The sequence below is a fragment of the Stegostoma tigrinum genome, chromosome 11 (assembly GCF_030684315.1).
Source record: "Stegostoma tigrinum isolate sSteTig4 chromosome 11, sSteTig4.hap1, whole genome shotgun sequence".
Taxonomy (NCBI): domain Eukaryota; kingdom Metazoa; phylum Chordata; class Chondrichthyes; order Orectolobiformes; family Stegostomatidae; genus Stegostoma; species Stegostoma tigrinum.
The window spans coordinates 49,254,250-49,276,060 of NC_081364.1; the positions used below are offsets into that span (position 1 = coordinate 49,254,250).

The 21,811-nt window shown below is 40.0% G+C and overlaps 1 protein-coding gene across 10 annotated transcripts in view; it reads left to right on the top strand.

Moving 5' to 3' along the window:
- cadpsa (Ca2+-dependent activator protein for secretion a) overlaps positions 1-21,811 on the top strand; it is a 491,603-nt gene that overhangs the window by 285,891 nt on the left and 183,901 nt on the right. For all 10 annotated transcript variants that reach the window (XM_059649938.1, XM_059649939.1, XM_059649942.1 and 7 more), the window contains exon 9: positions 14,275-14,341. In XM_059649938.1, coding sequence (XP_059505921.1) covers positions 14,275-14,341 — 67 coding nt within the window. The remainder of the gene's footprint in view (positions 1-14,274; positions 14,342-21,811) is intronic.

Genomic DNA, 21,811 nt, shown 5'->3' on the forward strand with positions numbered 1-21,811 from the left:
CCATCTCTGGATTGTTTCCAATGCCAGTATATCTTCTATTAGTTAAGAGGACCCAAACAGTTCATAGTATTCTAGGTGTGGTCTGACTAATGTATAATTTTAGCAAAATTTCCCTATTTTTATTCTCCATTTCTTTTTTAGTATTCAGTTTCTCTGTTCTTTCTGCCAGAGTGCATTACCTCACATTTTCCCATGTTAAATTTCATCCACAAAGTTTTGCCCACTCACTTGTCCTGTCTATATTCCACTGTGTCCTCACTACCTGCCATGCCATCTATTCTTGTGGCACCACAAACTTGGTTACAGTACATTCCCTTCTCTTGCCCAAGGCAATTGTATATATTGTAAATAGTTGAGGCCCCAGCGCTAACCTCTGTGCTACTTGCCATCCTGAAAATGCCCCTTGTCTCAAATCTCTGCCTCTACTACTCACTCAGTCCTCTACCCATGTTAATATACTGTACCGCCAGCTATTTTCTTTAAAATCCTACGATCAGGTCCGGGGAAATTATTAGCCTTTAGCCCCATTAATCTTTGCACAGCATTTTCTCTGGTAGGTATTGTATTTACTTCCTGTTACTTCTTTTAATCCTTGATTATATAGTACTTTTGGAATGCTGTTTGTGTCTTCTACCATGAAAACTGGAGATTCTTTTGTGATGCACTTGCACCTAGATATTGGCTTGCAACAAGCAGCATGAAGTAAGGACAATTCCTCCAGTTTGGGAAGATGAGATAGTTGGTGTGACTTGCTTATACCATGGATTTTGGCATTGTACGGCCAGAAGGGATGTTCAGTAATGTGTAGATTGTCTCATTCAACTGTCTATGAAGATCCACCATAAGACCATAAGACATAGGAGTGCAAGTAAGGCCATTCAGCCCATCAAGTCCACTCCACCATTTAAATCATGGCTGATGGGCATTTCAACTCCACTTCCCTGCACTCTCCCGGCAGCCCTTGATTCCTTCTGAGATCAAGAATTTGTCGATCTCTGCCTTGAAGGCATCCAACGTCCCGGCGTCCACTGCACTCTGTGGCAATGAATTCCACAAGCCCACCAATCTCTGGCTGAAGAAATGTCGCCTCATTTCAGTTTTAAATTTACCCCGTCTAATATTAAGGCTGTGCCCACAGGTCCTAGTCTCCCCGCCTAATGGAAACAACTTCCTAACGTCCGCCCCTTCTAAACCATACATTATCTTGTAAGTTTCTATTAGATCTCCCCTCAACCTTCTAAACTCTAATGAGTACAATCCCAGGATCCTTAGCCGTTCATCATACGTTAAACCTACCATACCAGGGATCATCCATGTGAATCTCCGCTGGACACGCTCCAGTGCCAGTATGTCCTTCCTGAGGTTTGGGGCCCAAAATTGGACACAGTGTTCTAAATGGGGCCTAACTAGAGCTTTATAAAGCCTCAGAAGCACCAGTTACTACTTGATGACACCTGACAATAGATCTCCTTGGAGATGCACATTTTTAAAAATGTTGATGTTACGAATATTACAGAGGCCAATTAATGGAAGTCAAGATTTGCTTAAGGAGCCTGCTTGATGGGAGTGTGATTTCAACACCATTGTTGCCTTTTTGTCCTTCATTTACAATGCACTTGACTGAATTCCATTGCCATCGTTGAATCCACCTTAAATTGTGCTACTGATTCTGTAATTTCTGAAAAATCTCCCCTGGTCTGAAATTCACTGAAAATTCAACCACTTTTGCCCAAAAGTATATTTGATTTCTGTATCCAAACAATTTGTAGTAAATTGGAAACAGTATTGATCTCAACACCGATTCCTAAGACACCTTTGTTCTTAACATTCCTCTAAATACTAATCGAACCTTGTTGCAAACCTTGGAACAATTTTTAATACATTTCTAAAGTGCTCTGAAACCCTACAGTTTCGGGTTTAACATACCGCATCCCCACCTCTTCTTCTTGCATCCTTGCAATTTAGGGCTTGTAATTTCCTTGAAATTAGTTACACTATTGCACAATTAAGGTGAAACTGACGCCCAATGTTGCCTCCAGGACGGAGTTCCCTATAAGTTTCCTGGATCGGCATTCCATTCTTAACTCCAGAAATTAATATAAAATCAATGCAAAATGAACTTAAGGAGGCTTTCATTCAACCTTTAAAGATATTTCAGTTTGCATTCTTCTGGTTTTGTTTCAGGCACAAATGGGAAAGAGAAGTAGATTATTCACCTCTTTCACTTCATCTCTTAAAGCTTCACTCAATGTCTGAGCAATATATTTCTATTAAAATAATATTACACTTGTACCGAGGGAGGGAGAACTTAGTGTGTGAGAGGAAAAATAACTAGAGGTATAACAATGGATTGCAAATGTTTGTAAAAATGAAAATAGTCAGTAAAGCATCTCTCTGGAGGGTGGAGCTGAAGAATTAATAATGGAAAATAAGAAAATGGTAGATGAATTGAAATGGTGTCTTCACTCTGGAAGATAGAAGTGTTACCCCAGAAATATCTATAAAACAGGAAATGAAAGGGAGGGAGGAGCATAAGAAAATGTCACGAGGGAAGTAATGCCAATTAAAACGACCCCAACTGGAGTTATGAGCTGAAATTTTGGAATTGCGAGCTCCCAGGTAGCAATGACTTATTCTCCGCTCCTTTAGACCATAAGACAGAAGTAGATCATTCAGCCCAATGAGTCTGCTCTGCCACTCAGAAGAATCATGGCTGGTTGTATCATCCTCGATTCCACTTTCCCAATTTTTCCGCATGTCCTTTTATTCCCTTATGATTAAAAAAAAAATCTGATATCTCAGGCTTGAATGTATTTAATGACCCAGCCTAAACCGCCCTCTGCAGTAAGGAATCCCACAAATTCACAACCCACTGAGAAAAATTCCTCCTCATCTCTATTTTAAATGTACAGCCCCTCAGGTCCTGCAATCTCCCCCCAAGGGAAAATAACCTTTCTGCATCTACCCTGCCAAGCCGTCCAAGAATCCAGTATGTTTCAATAAGGTCTCCTCTCATTCTTCTATACTCTAATGAGTGCAGGGTGAATCTACATGACCAATCGTCATAAGATAATCTGTCCATACCCAGGATCAAACTAGCGAGCCTTCTCTGGCTGCCTCCAATGCCACCATATCTTTCCTTTGTTAAGGTCCCAAAACTGTTCACAGTATTCCAGCGGTGGTCTAACTAGTACCTTATATAGTTTTAGTAAATTTCTCCCTCCTTTTGCGCTCTCTTCTCTTTGAAATAAAGGCTATTTGCCTTCCCCATTACCGCTGAACTTGGATGCTAGCTTTTTGTGATTCATGGATGAGGACTCCCAAATCCTTCATTTCCATAGATTTCTGTGATATTTCACCATTTAAATAATATTCAGCTCCTCTGTTCTTCTTGCCAAAGTGTGTACTGTCAGATTTTCCACATTATCTTTCATGCTTTGTCAAATTTTGCTGTTTTGTTCATCTGTATCCTTCTCCAAACTCACTGTGCCATCTTCATTACTTGCCTTCCCACCTACTTTTGTGACATCTGTTCCCTGCTCTTATTGGTCCTCTCCTGTACCTTCTAATCACTCCAAGGGATTGCAACAATTTTCAAGCTCAAAGTGAAGGCACAGGTGGGAAAAGTTTGGGAAGCACTCTGCTATGCTTTTAAAAGAAGTGGTGATTGATGCATTGGTTTGAATTTTCTCTGTATTCAGAGAAGGTTCAATTTGATTGGAAAAATAAGAAATGTAACTCCTTTATTCAAAAAGGAAGGACGGCAAAAAGCAGGAAATGCCAGGTAAGTTAACTCAATGAGAGTCATTGAGAAAATGGTAGAAGCGGAACACCCAGGTATTCTGGTGGTCACAGAGTCTGGGTCAGTGTAGACAGGAGCTACACATCAGTATCATATGGTAAGCACGTATAACTGAGTCCAAGTAAATTTGCCCAGGAAATTGAAACTTCTGTGGGAAATGCCCCTGCCTCTGAAGCTCTTCAGGATAACTCCCTAAAATAGGGGAGTTCGTTGGGTTTTGTGTCACTTAAACTTAATGGTTACCCAAGAGATATTAAAGGGTTAAAAGCCATCCAAATTCTCACTAACTATTAAATTGAATTCCTGATTGACAACTAACTGACCAGTAAGTTGTGACCTGAAAAAAAACTGCGCCACCTGGTGTGAAATTATACCCCTGCCCCTTCAGACCTAACACCTTGCCCCTGTTGTTCGACCTTCCCTACTGCCCCCTCTACTGTCTTGCCCTTGGCCCGTCCCAACTTCAGTATACTCATTTCAACTCTCTACCCCCATCCTCCCCTGTGGAGCCAATACCCACTTGGCTTGACAACACCCCTCCCCTCAGTTAATCCCACTGTCACTTGACCTGGTGTCCCACTGGACACAATACTCTCGCTAACTTATGATTCAGTACACCTCCTGGTTGCACACCCCTTACCTTGTTGATAACACCGACCCAATCATTTCACACCTCGTCGGACCTCTCATTCTTCCCCCTCTCTCAAGTTGACACCTGTCCCTTCCTGTCTGCCACTGTTGTTAACCACAACCCACCGTGACCCACCTGACTCAGCAAGCTAACCCCTCACCAATACGTTGTAAGCACTCATCAACACACCTGACATTCTACCCACCTGGTACCCTAAACACACTCCCCCCCGCCGCGCCCCCCCCCCCCCCCCCACACACACACACACACACACACACACACACACATACACACACCTGACATAATGACTCATCCAGATCTGTATTCCGTCCTTTACCCTTTCACACTGGACATTTCAACTTAAGAACATGACACTCAATTCTATAAAAGGTGACATAGTTTTGATGATGATCCCCTCTTCCAGTAGACCAGAGGATTCCTGGACAGTTTTATAGCAGGAGGCATGTATCCAGGAATCTCCTGTGCAGAAGACTTCTGTAGTTCCCTGGTTACTCTTTCACCTAAGCAAAGTCAGAAATAGGGTTTTCGACCCAGCTCAGAATTTCTGAGCCATTATTAAAGATGTTTTAGCAAATTAAGGAAATCAAACAGAGTTCCCGGGGTACTTAAAAAGGAAGAGAGTAAGTGAAGTGAATAATGCTATTCCAAAGATGAATCTGGGGAGTTATTAATTGAAAAATGAGAAATGGCAGTTGAATTAACCAAATATTTCACATCTGTCTTCACGAAAGGATACAAGTCGCATCTCAGAAATAGTTCTGAATCAGAATGTGGAACAGAGCAAGAAATGTGAAATAATAAATAAAAAACTGCAGATGCTGGAAACCTGAAACAAAAACAGAAGTAGCTAGAGAATCTCAACAGGCAGTATCTGTGCAGAGAAAGCAGAGAGACCGCTTTGCCTCCAGTGACCCTTCCTCAAAATCAGGAAACAATAACAATCACCAGGGAAAGGATGCAATAATAGTTAATGGAACAAAAATCTGACACATTCACTGACCTTGATGGACTTTATCCGCGATTGTTTAAGGAAATTGCTGCTGAGAAAAGAGATGCATTGATTTTGATTATCTAAAATTCCCTAGATTATGAAAAGGATTGGAATCTGATTGGAAAACAGTGACTCCAGCTCCTGTATTCAAGGAAGTGGGGAGAACCCCCATGTGGCTCAGTGGTATTTTCTGTTTTCCCAGCAACAGTGACACCAAGCCCCCTATGCCCCTGTGAGCAGTTGGGAAAATGTTGCACTTTCTACTTTTTAACGGGACAAAATTGGCAAGAACAAGTTACACACAAAAGTCTTTGAAAAATAATTGCCTTTGCCTTTCTGCACGACCCATACACGAGAAAAGGTGAGAACAATTTCCTCTAAATCGAGTTTAGCATGCATCACGTTGGAAGCGACTGAAAGCCAGAGGCTGGCTGGCAGAGAAGGTGGCCGGTGAAAGGTTGCCTAGACTGGGACTTCGGAGCAGTACAGTGCCACGGCCTGGCACGGGGTTCAGGGGAAGAAAAGGTTCTCAGTCTCCTGTAGAAACACCAGCTCCTTAAAGGAGTACAGGAGTCTAGACAATGGATTCAGATGCCCAGATCCCCAAGGTCATTAGTGAGTGAATGAGTAGGAGTTGTGTATCTGACTGCATGTGTGAGCAATTGAGTGTGGGCGAGTGCATGTGAGTACCTGAAAGAGTGAATTTGAGTTGAGAGTATTTGATTACATAAGAGAAAACGTGTGAATTGCGTGCATGAGAGGGCATGTGTGCGAGAAACCTTTATGCGTGCACACTCTATGTGTGAGTGCATGAGAGAAAGTTGTGTGTGAGGGTATGTGAATGAGTGTTAGGATGTATGTGAACAACAGTGAATGTGAGTGTGTGTGTGAGACTGAGAGAGTGGATGTGTGAGAGTTTGTGTGCATGTGTGTGGGTGATTGTTAGAGAGAGTGTGTGTGGATGCATGAATGAGTGAGTGTGGGTGTGAGCCTGGCACATACATGCACCCAGACTCCACTCCTCCTCCTTTCCTGAAATGCCTAACCATGCAGCTGAAGAGGAGAAAAACCCAGGCTGACATTTTCATCCCCATTTTCATATGGATTCCGCCAAGGCCTGCTCAGATTTGTGCTCAACCAAAGTTGTTGCAAGGTTGGTGTTAGTTAAAGCCAGCTTTTTATCTTGGCCGTGGTCCCTCTCCATCCCTGGTAACCAGTATCTTGGTCAAGTCTGTCTCTCTCGCAGTGCTTCGTATACAAAAAGGCAATCAACTTTTAGTAATTAGCTCTTTGGAACAGTCTTCTTTATTAATTAGCCATTAAAAGGGTACAGTGTTTTATTCATTTTTCTTCTACTCTGCAAGTTGTTAATGGTTTCTTAAGACCTTAACTTCATTTTTTTGAAATTCATATTTAATGTTGTGCCAAATCATATCCTTCCAAATTATTTTCCTCTGACATTTGAGTGAGATAAAAGTTGAAATGTTGCCCTCATGCAAAAAGGATCAGGCAGTCCAGCTCCAAATCTTCACAGCTGGAGCCTAACCACATGTTATAGTGTGTGATTCCACTACTAAATATTTTATCCAACTGAAAATTGAGAGCCCAGTTACCACTTCTGTTAGAATGAAGTCTGAATCTACGTGATGTTGGGACAAGATTAGTCTTTGGATGATAAGCACAATGTGATATAATCAATTTCCTTGCTATGGAACACTTTTTATCATCAACTACTCCAAAGATTTTCAAAACGGGAATCTTTGAGCCCCTGTGGGTTAGTTTCTGTTTATTCTTTATCAGATTTCTCTACCTTTCTGTTTTTATGTTTTACTTGTATATTCAAGCCAATTTATGATCTATTGCTGGGAGAAGGCACAAGAACAGAGACCAGATAGTTCCTGCAAAGTCCATTATCTGCCATCTCGTCATGTTAAGCCTCTTAGAGAAATGTAGCCCTTTTCTCATATGCTCTGAAGGAAGTTAAGAGTCCCTGTCACTGAGAAATTAGGATCTTGCAGTGAGATGGAGCTATTTTGTCTTGAGTTTTGTGATACAAGTGGAAAAATGGAGGAATCTTCAAAATGCATGGTGGAAGACGAAACCCAGAAGTCACATGGATAAATGTAATAAAGGCACTGTGTATGCAAGAAAATATATTCTCAAGAAAGAACTGTGTTATGTGTAATCAGGATTGTAATCTTCAATTTTGTTTGCTGAGAGGCAACATTCATGAATCAGATTAATATATAATCATAGAGTCATATGCTCATCCTAAAAATATACTAGGAAGTGTGGAATTGTTCACTAAATAAGATGCAATTCTTTTGTGGTTTTTGAATAGTTGCATACACATAATGCATCTCCGTAAATCAGCTGATGTAATGCTCTGCTCATTTCAGATCTGTTGTTTTTCTTACCCCTATTTTTCAATCCAGCAGAGGGCAGTCTTGATTCACTTAGAAGTTGAGCAAGACTTGCTACAAATCCATCCTTTAAATCAAATTCACTGAAGCTTTTTGGCTTTTCAATCAGACATGTTCTACCTCCTATCAAAGTCTGTTATCTGCTTCCACAGTGCATCATGTGTGAAGAATGATGTGTGAAATGTCAGTATGATTAGTTTTGCTAAACAGATCAACAATTTTCTGTTTTTTTAAATCCAGTAATCATTGATGCATGTTATAAATTCTTCTGAGCTTTATTTATCATGATGATCCAGAATGTTCAGATGCCATTCCACGGCTGTAGTGTGCCCATAGTTCCCAACCTCACTGTAACGAGTTTTGTTGGTTCAGTTGTTATAATCGTACTACACAACACAACTGATCTTCCTTGAGATGACTGAAATAGAAAAGTACAGCACAGTACAGGCCCTTCGGCCCACAATGTTGTGCCGTGAAATGTCACAGAATTAGTTGTAAAACACAATCTGAATTCCAAGGTGCAATTGCTGAGGTATATAGCACCAGAAGTTTCAACAGAACTTCAGACTGTTGATTTTGATCTTGTCTTTTAAACATCTGCCATCAGAAAATGTAGGAGAAAGATGGATGCCTAAAAGCTCACAACCATCCTAGTGTCTACCCTCATCTTTAAATCCACGTGATTTAGATGTCCACGTGACTTGGTGAGAACCTGACATATGTTTAGTACCCATTTGATCAGATATTCAACCGTTTCGACTTCATTGAATAATCTCTGCAAGTAAGTGTTGTCACAATCTGCCTGTGGCTGAGTTGGTGGCACCCTGTCTCGGAACCAGAAAGTAGTGCATTTAAATCCCACACTTGTGCACAGAAAGCTAGGCTGGTGCTCCGGTGCACTGTTAGTGAAGCATTGCCCTATCGGAAGTGTTGTCTTTTGCATTAAGTCCCTAGCTTCTCTCTCAGGTAAATGTAAACATCCCAAGCACTACATTGAAGAAGAGCACTAGAGCTATTCCTGGTTTACACATCACATTTATTTGTGAGTCAACATCACAAAAACAATATCTGGTCATTATCACATTTCTCTGTGGGGGAGCTTGCCGTGTGCAAATTGGTTTTCTGCACAATTGTACTGACTATGCTTTGCAATTACCTGAAATCAAGAAAAGGGTCATGTAAATGTAAGTCTTTCTTTGTTTATTTAACCACTCCTCACTCCAAAGTTGTTGCACTTCAATCCCTGTAAACCATGTTGCCGTAGTTCACTGGAAGGCAGGGACACTAATGGTGGAGAATTATAATTGGGGAGATCAGAATTAGAGGTATATGAATATCTTGGAGGTTTGTGGGCTGGGCTAGATTGTAGACTTTGGGAGGGATGAGGCCATGGTAAGATTTGAAAACAAGGATACAGGTCATAAACCAGAGGTTACTTGACCAGCAATGCATTATAGACTGGTGAGCGCCGGGGGTGACATGGAGACAGGTTTGTGAGTTATTTTATTGCATTCATGAGATGTTTCAACCTGGCTAGGCCAGCATTTCTTACCCATTCCTTATTGGTCCTGTGAAGGAGATGGTGAGCTACTTTCCTGAAAGCTGCAGTTTTTGTGGTACAAAATCACCCACTATTGCTGGTATGGTAGCTGGACCAGAATTTTAATTCAGTGGCAAGGAAGGAACAGCAATTTAATTACAAGTGAGGATGGTGTGTGACTTGGAGGAGAGGCTGCAGTTGCGGTCCTCCAATGTATTTGCTGCCTGTGTCCTCCTAGATGTTGAAACACACAGTAGAGTTTTGGCTGACATGAAATTTGCAGACAGTAAGACAGTCCAGCCATGAGTGAATTGGAAAGGTCAATCTAGAGGGAATGAAAATAAGAATGAGGTCTTCAGCAGACAAGCAGTACAAGGAAAGTCGTGTGACGTTATGGATGTGGAAATAGGTGGTCTTCATGATAGCATGAATCTGAGGTTGAAAACTCATCTCAGATTCAAGACTGTCCACCTGTGGGTTTAACTTCAGACTTTTCACAGCTATAGGGTTGGAGTCATAAGATAAGTAATGGAGTTTGAAGTGGGAGCTACAAGCAATGACTTGAATCATTGTATTCTTTACTTATAGAAGATTGGTTCGCACTATTGAGGTGTGCTGTGTATTTTATGAATGGACAGAATAAACATTGAAGAGCACCAGCCTGCGTTCAGCTAGAAGGATCAGATAATTCTTTTTGCTTAAGGGAAACATTGATAGGTTTTATTTCAGACAAATCGACATCCTGGTCGAAGTTGGATATATGAAATATCAGTTTTTCCTGGCTATATCAGTTCTGAAAAAGGATCGCTGGATTTGGAACGTTAGTTCTGTTTTTCTCTCCACAGATGCTGCCAGGCCTACTTTCTTCAGCAATTTCTGCTTCTGTGTGTAAATGATCTTCATTGTTCATCTCACTCAGTTCATCTCACTCAGTTCAGTGTAGCTAACAATCCCTTTTTTTTCTATTCATTCGTGAGACATGGGCATCACTGGCTGGCCAGCATTTCTTGCCCATCCCCAGTTCCCCTTGAGAAGGTGGTGGTGAGCTGCCTTCTTGAACCACTGCAATCCTCCTGCTGTGGGTTGACCCACAACACTATTAGGGACGGAATTCCAGGCTTTTCACCCAGTGAAGGAACGGCAATATATTTCCAATTCAGGATGGCAAGTGACTTGGGGGGGAGCATTGGAAGTGGAGGTGTTCCCATATGTCTGATGCCCTGTCCTTCTAGGTGGAAGTGCGCATGGGTTTGGAAGGTGCTGTCTGAGGATCTTCGGTGAATTTCCGCAGTGTATCTTGTAGATAGTACACACTGCTGCTACTGACTGTCAGTGGTGGGGGGAGTGAATACTTGTGGATGTAGTGCCAATCAAGCGGGCTGCTTTGTCCCGAATGGTGTCAAACTTCTTTAGTGTTGTTGGGGCTGCACTCAGGCAAGTGGAGAGTATTCCGTCACACTCCTGATTTGTGCCAAATAGCATAATAGATAGGCTTTGAGGAGTCAGGAGGTGAGCTACTCAACACAATATTCCTAGCCTCTGACCTGCTCTTGTAGCCACTATATTTATGTGGTGAATCCAGTTGAGTTTCTGGTCAATGGTAGCCCCCCCAGGATGTTGTTAGTGGGGGATTCGGTGATGGTAACACCACTGAATGTCAAAGACTGGTGGTTAGATTGTTATCTTGGATTCTCCAGTGTCTGCAGTTCCCATTATCTCTGATACCAATAAGAAACAAAGTGTAGAGCTGGATAAACACAGCAGGACAAGCAGCAGCTTAGGAGCACAAAAGCTGACGTTTAGGGCCTAGACCCTTAATCTCAAAAAAGCTTGGCCTGCTGTGTTCATCCAGCTCCACACTTTATCTCTTATTGGTGATGGTCATAGCCTGGCATTTGTATGGTGTGAATGTTACTTGTACTTGTCAGCCCAAGCCTGGATATTGCCTAGATCTTGTTGCATTTGAACATGGACTGCTTCAGTGTCTGAGGAGTCAGGAATGGTGCTGAACATTGTGCAAACATCAGCGAACATGCCCACTTCTGACCTTATGATGGGGGGGAGGTCATTGATGATGCTGTTGATCGTTGAGCCTAGGACACTACCCTGAGGAACTTCAGTGAAGTCAATAACCTCCTTTCTTATATATATTCTAAAAATGTTAACATTCAATTTGCAATGCTTTCACCAAGTTTTATAATGAGTAGTATCTGCTCTCCAAATACTGGTAGGTTTGTGTATTAAAAGTATATCTTGTTAATCATCATAGAATACAATCTCTACAGGTGGAAATGGGCCCTTTGGCCCAACAAGCCCACACCGACCCTTGGAGCATCCCACCCAGACCCATTCCCTATAACCAACCTAATCTACACACCCCCTGAATACTACAGGCAATTTGGCGTGGCCAATCCACCTAACCTGCACATCTTTGGACTGTGGGAGGAAACCGGAGCATCCGGAGGAAACCCGCACATACATGGGGAGAATGTGTAAACTCTACGCAGTCGCCTGAGGGTGGAATTGAAGCTGGGTTCCTGCCACTGTGAGGTAGCAGTGCTAACCATTGAATCACCATGCCACCCATATGTATATGGATTGTAAATTGAAATACGAGGTTAAGTCTGAATGCTGTCCATAAGAATTTTGCAGAATAGCTGATCAGGATACGCCACAGCTGTAACTTTACTCGATTCAATCACCAATGTTTATCTGTGCTTCTCCACACTCGCATTTCCACAGAAAATTTCCTGTTGGACGAGATTCAGCCTTGGTCGATATCAAGGGACAGTCATCTCATAGATGAGGGTAGCAGGGAGAGTTCATCTCACTCACTTGCAGTGAAACTGACAATCTATTTTAATGATGTAACAGAATGAGTAGAAGAGGTGAAACAGCTACGAAGAAGTGAATCAGTGTCGCTGAACTCAGCCTCAGCTTCTCCTGCAGTATAGTTTAGTGTTTTGAAACCTGTCAAATCTGCTCCAGTTAAAACTCATTTCCTTTGCACAATAAGTAAAGGGAACTGAATAGATGGAGTGGGAGACCTCATCGCAGAGAGCCACCATTGGATGTTGACTGTTTGATTCTTTAAATATTGGGAGTTTGAGGTGCTGAATCGAAGGAAATGGTTGAGATTGAAAATCCAAAATATGATGCAGAGCTTCCTGTACCAATGGCCCACCATGCCAACAACAAATATTTGATATCTGGCACTGCCCTGCACTGTCTCATATTGGAATGATGTGAAGTACATAACTTTGATTTCAAGATGACGTTCCTGTTGCAAGTTATTTTGAGCCACAGAGTCATTACTGACATATGCTTATATGCTGGTACCAAGGTGTGAGCTCAAAAGAGCACAACCTGCATCCAGGTTCATTAATTTGACGCTTTTTAAAAAATGCCTAGCATTAAGCTATGGTAATTTAACATGTAATAACACTGCGAATGATGATCACGTGTACACATGGAGAACTTGTGCAGTCAATTCCTACTAATAGTGAATTCCTACCAATCTTCAAGTCTTTCTTATGCCTCATCCTGCAGTCGCTTCCTGCTGAGTCTGAATCACACAGAGCCAGCAGGCCATAAACTTTGCAATTGACATTCAGTGTGTCCTCATCACGTGCTCTCACCACAGAAATATTCAGATTTGCAGTAACAGGAATTCCTCATTTAAAATTGTGGTTCTGCTCCTGAAAACTTTAAGTGAAAGAACTTTCAACAAAACAAATGTTCCCGTTAAAACTAATATAGAAACTCAAGATAGGTTATTGGTTGAAATACTTTACGTTGCTAAATTTCTAAATTGTTAGATTCAATAATTTTCAAAGTAAAATAATTTTAAGATTATGAAAAAGAAAATGCTATCGACCTCTGTCTCGCCAATCATGTTTGTCAGCAATGCTGCTTCCCAAGCTTGTTATTCACAAGGGCGTTGTTCAATCATCCTTTATTTAGTCATTCATAGGATGTCGGTATTGCTTGCTGGGCCAGCATTTTGTGTCCATTTGGAGACACCCTTGACAAGGGGATGGTGAACCACCTTCTTCAAGTGCTACTGTCCAATTGGTGAAGTTAGATTCACAATTTCATTAGGGAGGAATTTCTTCTCTGTGTGCTATTATTGTTTGGAATTCCACACTGAGCACCGGAGGTTAGGTCAATGAAAATATTCAAGGCTGAATTAGATAGTTAGATGGCTGAGTTACTTAGAAGACAGATCTGAAGAATTGACTCAGCAGCGCACTCAAAATATATGCTATCAGTTTCAAACACACCATCTTTCAGATGTCTTTCTGTCTCGCAAATAAATTATGCTCCACCGCTGCTGGGAATCAGTTTGATCCTCATGCAGGGGCAGCACACAACCCATATGAGTGCAGGTCTATATCAGAAATGGCCTATGTTTGCAGAATGTCTCCATCTCTGCTTATGACGGTCAGGACAGCATGAATCTACCGATATGACATTCAATTAGCAGAAACAACTCTAGCAGCTATATTTCTATTTATTCTTAGCTTCCAGATCCAATATCTATCTTCTTAAGTCTGCTTGTATTGCACTACTGGATTCATCATCTACTGGACTCTGATGATTCTGTCTCCTTTTATGCAGTTTCAGTCAAAAGTTTTGCTGCTCAATCTTAGTGTCAATCTGTTACTTTGGTATCTGGGAGTGTCAGTTACTTTTCTCCATTTCAGCTAGGTTCCATGGCAAAAGAATACTCAAATCAAAGAGCTTTGCCTACAAATTATTAAATACATACTCAGCATTAAAAATTAAATGTTCTGATCTTTTCAAAACTTGTTTTTTTTTTCAAAAACCTGTATCTGAATGTTCTTTCTGTGACTTTTTTTCCAGGTATTTATGGACCATTGGTAAAAATGTTTGGAAAAGATGGAAAAAAAGATTCTTTGTTCTCGTGCAGGTAAATGAAAGTGAATATCCCAACTGTCTTTGACTTTCTTGTCCTCCAGAATTATAAATTAGAAATTAAATTTGCAAATAAAACCTGCCAAAAATGTATTTTTTAATTAATCCATAATCTAATTGTTAAGTATCTCCTTTCACATTCTCATTGCCATAAGTGTCATCTGACTAGCCACTGTAATAGTACTTAGCAAATAAATGGGGACTTAACTGCGTTTGAATGAACTTCAAGAATTGACAACAAGGTGGGCTGTCAGAAACATTGTAAGGGCTTGTCAGTACCTTTCTATTGTTAAGATAGGATAATGAGGACACGAGTCACATTAGAAACTTGAAAAAATAGTTGTAAACAAGACAAAGTTAACAGTAGAATAATGCACGCTATAATGTACTTAAAAATGATAGAGTGGTAGAGTGGTAATCCAAAACAATACAATTGCAGCAACATAAAGCATATAACTAACAGAGATGTAATTAAAATTCATTTGGACTAAGATATTAGTCATGCTGTTGATGATATGCAACACACCAGCAAGAACATCAAGGAGATAGAGAAATATGTATATAACTGTATGAAATAATTAGAAAGAAATAGATACAATCATGATTATGGAGGATTTCAAATACTCTAATCTAAACTTGCAGTGAAAGGGGTTGAACAGTGAGAACAGGATGGAACTTATTCTATTATGCAAAAAAATCTTCTTGAACCAATCTGTAAGTAACCCAACAAGATTGCAAGCATGGTCATACCAAATAGTGGAAAATAGACCAGAGTAACTGTGAGCAGCTATGCACGAGTAATGAGAGCATAATAAGGTTTAAGATAACCGTTGAGAGTGACAAAGTAATTGAATGGATAAAAATTAACTCTGCAGATGTAGACAGAAAAGGTAAACTGAAAGAAATACTGATAAAAGGAAAGAAGAACAGTAGGCATTATTTAAAAGTGAAATCTGCAGAGTTGATGAGAAATATGTTGCAATAAAATATGAATAAACCAGACAAAATAAGAATTATTAAATCAATAGAAAGAACAAATATAAAATACATAAACAGTAAAAAGAAAAAGATGAGTTACAAAAATTCTTTTCAAAAGACAGTTTAGAAGCCAAAGAGGAAATAGGAAACTGAAACATCAAATGAATATTAAGCAGAATAGTAAGTGTTCTGTATATGTAACGAAAGAAGAATTAAAATAGTTATAGAGCCATTAAGAGTTGAACAAAATACACTGAGAACGTAAGAAATAGACCAAATACCCCCATGACCCTGCTTTGTCATTCAGTACAAACATTGGTGACCATCTGTTTCAACTCCACCTTCCCACCCATTCCACATACCTCTTGACCCCCTGAGAGCCCAAATACATATTTATCTCAGTCATAAATACATTCAACAAACATCCAAAATTCCATGGGTTAGAGAATTCCAAATGTCCACAAAAATTTGCAAGAAGAAATTTCTCCTTCTCTGAGTTCTAAATGATTAGACCTTTATCCTCAGGTCTGACCAACATCCTGTAGAGCCACCATATGATCTCCCACCTCATTTACTCAATGCACTGACCAATAAAGGCAAACATACCAAACTCCACCTTCATTGTCCTGCCTGCCTGGGATGTCACTTTCAAGGAACTAAGAGCTTCAAGGTCTCTTTGTTCAGCAACACACCCCAGGACTTTACCATTAAGTGTACAAGTCCTGCCCTGATGTGCCTTTCCAAAATGCAGCATCTCACATTTATCTTAATTTGCTCTATCTGCTACTGCTCAGCCCAGTGGCCCATCTGATCAAGATCCCATTATACTCTGAGGTAACCTTCTTTGGTGTCCACTACACCTCCAATTTTCGTGTCATCTGCATACTTGCTATGTTCACATTCAAGTCATTTATATAAATGACAAAAAACAATGGACCCAGCACTGATCCTTATGGCATGTTTCTGGCCACAGGCCTCCAGATTGAAAAGCAACCTTCCACCACCACCCTCTGTCTCCTACTTTCAAGCCAAGTCTGTATCCAAATGGCTAGTTCTCCCATTATTCCACATCATCTACCCTTGCTAACCAGTCGACCGTGAGGAACCTTGACGAGCACTTTCCTGAAGTCCATGTCGACCACGTCCACCTCCCTGCCCTCATCAGTCCTCTTCATTACTTCTTCAAAACACTCAATCAATTTAGTGAGACATGATTTCCTAAGCACAAAGCTTGCCTATTGATTCCAGTTTTGCTGGGAAAATTATCCAGTGCCTTCTCGAATGCCTCAATTTAACAAGCCTGCGCCATATTTACAGGCAGTGTACTCTATTTCGTAACTACTCGCTAAGAGTTTTTCCTCACTTCACCCTTGCTTCTGTTGCACATCTCTTTAAATCTACCTCTTTACATTTTTGTTCCTTTTATGAATGGTAACAGCTACTTAATTAAGGTCAATTAATGCAGAGAACACGAACTTTCAAAATGTATTAGGCAAAGTATTGATGATCGATGTTCAGGAATATGATGTGAGGAGTCAAGTCACAGATTGGATTGAATGACAAGAATGGAATGTAGAAGGTAGTAGTTAAGATAAATTTGTCAGACTGATAGAAAGTGCGAAGAGGTATCCTGCAGTGATCCATTTTGTGATCACTGTTGCTCACCATGTACATAAATGAATTTTACTTACATAACAGAAATATGCTGTGGTTGACATTTAAGTGCATATTTCAGAATTTATACATTCCAACAAAAAAGAAAATTTCCAAGGAGAGTACCGCCATCCATAGTTAACTAAAAAGTAAATACCAAACTTGAAGAAAACCATGCAGTTTTTCAAAGTTGGGAGCCTCGGGAATAGATCAAGCCTTTCTTAATTAGACTGAATTTTTTTAAAAAAAAGCAAATACTAAAATTATTTAAAAAGAGGGGAAAAATTAGAATATGGGAGAATCCAGAAGGGCGATGTTTAAAATTAGGGGATCGCCTGTTTAAAACAGAGATTGGGAAAAAAATTTTCTCAAGTGTCGTGAGTGTTTAGAAGCCTCTTCCTCAAATGGTGGAAGCTGAATTTTTGAATATTTTTAAGGTGGGGCATATAATTTTTTGAAAAGTGACGGGACGAAAGATTAATAATGTTAGGCAGGAATGTGGAGTAATCATACCAAGCAAGATCATGTTTAATGCGGAGCAAGATAATGCTGCTCTTATAATATTGGAATGCTATTTTCCTACAACAATCCAATTCTTTTTTGAAAGCGTTGATTGAACCTCCCACCACCACACTTCTATGCAGTGTTTCCCATAAATTAATTACGATGAATTGATTAATATTAATTAACAGTATTAATCACTGCTAGCGGACTAACTTTGTTTTCTATGTTTGCCAATTTCCAGAGGTAAACTGTAGTTTCTTTAATATATACAGTGTGCTGGAATTAATATCTGTTATGCAGAATCATAAATAATAACAGAATTACTCAGAATATTCCTTTTATGACCTACACCTTGATTCTGAATCTCAAACACTCTTGTCAGGTCAGATAATTTGAGGTAAAAGCCGAAAGAACTGTGGATATTGTAAATCAGGAATAGAAACAGAAGTTGCTGGAAAAGCTCAGCAGGTCTGGCAGCATTTGTGAAGAAAAATCAAAGTTAACATTTCAGGTCCGGTGACCCTTCCTCAGAACAGATAGTTTGAGGTAAAAGCTAAACTCCACAATACAATTGCAATAAATAAAAAAAATACAGAAAAAAAACTGTCTCCAAACCACCAAGTTGATCTGTAATTCCCAAATAGCTGTGAAAAGGAAAGTATTACATTATACAGCATATTAAAATGATAGGGGTTTTTTTTGAGAGAGAATTATTTCCTGTGAAACCTAGGTTCCTGAACAAACTGATCTCAAAAATGACACAACCATCAATCTGAGTTACAGCAATGTTTATTTCGAATTTTGTTGCAATGTTTAATTTCAGAATGACAGTGAATAAAATGGTATTTTAAAAATAATAGACCACGTGAGCTATTCCATTTCTCCGAGTTTGCATTTCAGGAATTGAAAAGGTCAACCTTTTTCTCCAATTCAGGGCGATTGTAATTTCTCTGGTAGGTTCAGCAACTCAGATGTCCACATTTCAGACCGTCCCACCACAGCAAAGGGGATAGCATAAAATGCGAGACATTTTTAATGATCCTTCTTAAGTTGGAGAAAACATTTCTAATTGCACTGTCTTAAGAGTCATGAATGTTTCTGCAAAACAATGCAACCACCTCATATTTACTCCTGGTGCACACAGCATGTAAACTACAGTAATCTAAAGTTCAGAAGTGGGTAACAATCCACTGACGTTAAAACATCAGGTGCTAAAACAGCACCCGTCTCTTTTCCCTACCTCAGGCCATTTGCTTCTTAAACTCTTCTTAATTTTATTGACACCAGACTGAATTACCTGAACACTTTGCTGATCGGCCTCTCAGCCTCTGAAAATTTCAACTGATCCAAAGCTCCCTTTCAAGTCAGGGCCCTTTCATACATCACACTCATACTTATTAACATACATTGATTCCCGATTGCCAGCCAAAAAAATGAAATTTTCATCCCTCTGTTTAAATCCTTCCATAAGTGATGCCTATCCCTGTCTGTCTTCACCAACTCTCAATCCCACCCCACCACCTCTTCATTCTTGTATTCTAGGCTTCTTCTGAATCCCAACACCTTTTGCTTCTCTGTTAGCCTCTGTCCCTTCAGCCTGGATATCACCTTGTAATCTCTTCCATCTCTCTGCCTTTTTCTATACTTACGAACAACCTGTTAGAATCCATCCTCTCCTTGATCAGCCTTTTTTGTCACTCCATATAATTTTTAGTACAATGTCCATCTTGCTTACATCTCCGCACAGCACCTTTAGAGTGATTTTCTCTGTTCGAACTGCAATATAAATACCTATTGTTATTATTATTACCTTGGAATCTGATTATTCCATTTCCAAATAACTTTCACTATGTAACAAAACAAACAATTCAATGATCCTCCTCCTCCCTTTCTACCATTCTGGTACAACACAATGTAAATGTTCTGGGTTCAAACAAATGCTTCAGTTGTGCAAACGGCAGAAGACTATGAGCAGAGTAAGTACCCAATGAGTAAGCTGTTACTTGTAACAGTATATAATGAACAGTAGGTGGTAGCACTGAATTAATATGATCTAAACATACTGGCAACCTCTCTTTATAGTCTACACGGATCACAGTATACTTTGCATACCCATAAAAGATGCTAACGTTAAAGGTGTTTGTCTCATCAGTAATCTAATAAAACAAACAGTTAACCTTCTTGTTCAGAATTCTTTGCACAACAACTTAAATTCCAATATTTATAAAATATTTTTGTGTGGGTACCAGCATAAGCAAACATGTTTAGTGTGTGTCATTGGTCAAGTATAGTTAGCTTTAGCTATGCAAAATAATACATTTCCCACTTGAAAAATAAATCTATGCCAAGAAACGCACTTTCAGTCCTTTGTTGGGAAAGTGTGTAAGCTTGTTCTTCATAACCTGGCATACTTTGTAACGTCCTTGATTCAATTGTAGTGTAGTAGTTGCAACATTCTACCTTGTACAATCATCTTCATTGGTAGACAGAAGGAAAACATTTTATAACAGTTGATCTGTTTAAGAGATTTTCCATTGATTTGGGATTTTTGTTATTTCCTTTAGTTATTGAGAAACAGTTATTGAGAAAACCATTCAAGATACTGGTGTTTTATTCCTTTGTTAAAAACTAATTATTCTGTTGCAGTTGTTTTCAGTAAATTATGGTACTATACCTGATGCATTGAAATACATTTCCTACATACAATTTAGACAATATTTACACAGCAGTGTTTCTAGGATCTGTCCATGGCATCATCAACTGGTTAACTGAGGGAATGTTTACAGATACAGGGGACAAGTGAATATAGTGGAGTGGGATCTGATAGGAAAGGGAAGAAATAGGGTGCTTTCAATGTGGAGGGAGTGCTGGGAGGGGTTCAAGTAAAGTCATGGTTATTTGAAATGTGGAGTGTGGTTGGACTAGCAAGGGCATTGTGACCTTGATAGTCAGGGCTCTGGGGTAAAATGGGAACATTGATGGTACTATATAGAGGCCTAACAAAACCAGGAGATGGTGAAGAGCCCTTGGGGAAACAGGGATCACAGTACAGCAGGGGTGAAGAATGTGGGTAATATTTAGGGTCTCAGAGGGAGCCGGCAAATCACTGCAGTAACCTCAAATTTTAAACCTTTCATATAGATGCAAAAATCATGTGCACATTAAGGTTTAATATCAGCAAAGCAGCACCTGAAGTGGGAGGAGTGAGTAACTTTTTTTTAAAGGGGGCTGGAGTTAATGGTTGGAATATCGTACCCTGTAATGAGCTGCTGCATTAACCAGGAGCCCAGTGATTACACAATGCCTTCAATCACCTTCACTCACAACCAAACAGCATGTCAGCATCACTTATACCACCCAATAGCACTGTCTGGTGTGATAGGTTCATGTGCTCAACTCGTGTTATTGTCACTAGATTAGTAAACCCGATATAATACTGTGGGCATATGACTTCAGGTGCCACCATGGCAGATGGTGAAATTTAAGTTCACAGGTGGCCTTGTGAGTAGGATTTGGTGACTCCAACGGAGTGGCCCAGGTTAGCTTCCTAGTCAGAGAATAAGGACTTAGTGAGTCTGGTGACACACTGTTAATGGCCCCACACCTGGGCCAGAAAGTGAGGGCTCAATTCTGATTTAGCCCAGAAGTGTGAAATAACAGGTTGATTAAACATTGTTTAAATGTTAAGCCAGGTATGTTGACTCTGGTTGGTCAGGGCATTGCCCTAAGAAATTGTCCACTGAATGGATGTTATCTATATTGTTGAGTTGATACAGGTGCAGTGTGCCTATATGCTCTTTCTGTCTGCAAAAATATAGGATTCTGTATGTTATTATATATGGCTTTTAGTACATGCAGTGTCGATGTAATTCCTATCATGTTTTAGATTATCTAGCAAATGTCCAATTGCAGAATCATACCTAACGCTAAGCACTGTGTGGCACATTTTACAAACATGGGCTGGACAGGTACAGTCAGTACTTGTTGCGAACATGTTCCTTGACACAACCTGCCAATCTTTGGGACATACAGCTTACTTACCTGGCATCTCACACACAGTAAAATTCATACAGCACATTACTCATTTGAACAGTGAAAAGTGATCTGATTAGGGTAATGACCACCCCACAGGATGACTTTGATGCACCTTATTTTATCATTAAGTTTTTATAGTGAACAATTGTCTCGGGCCCTGTAGGGACTCGATTGCCTGTAAGGCCAATCTTTTAGTGCATGGAACTGTAGGCGTGCCAATGCATATTCTGACCTGTGAAGGTAGGCTAAGAGAACCTTCAGCTGATTTTCTCAATGAGGGCATCAAGGAAAGGGA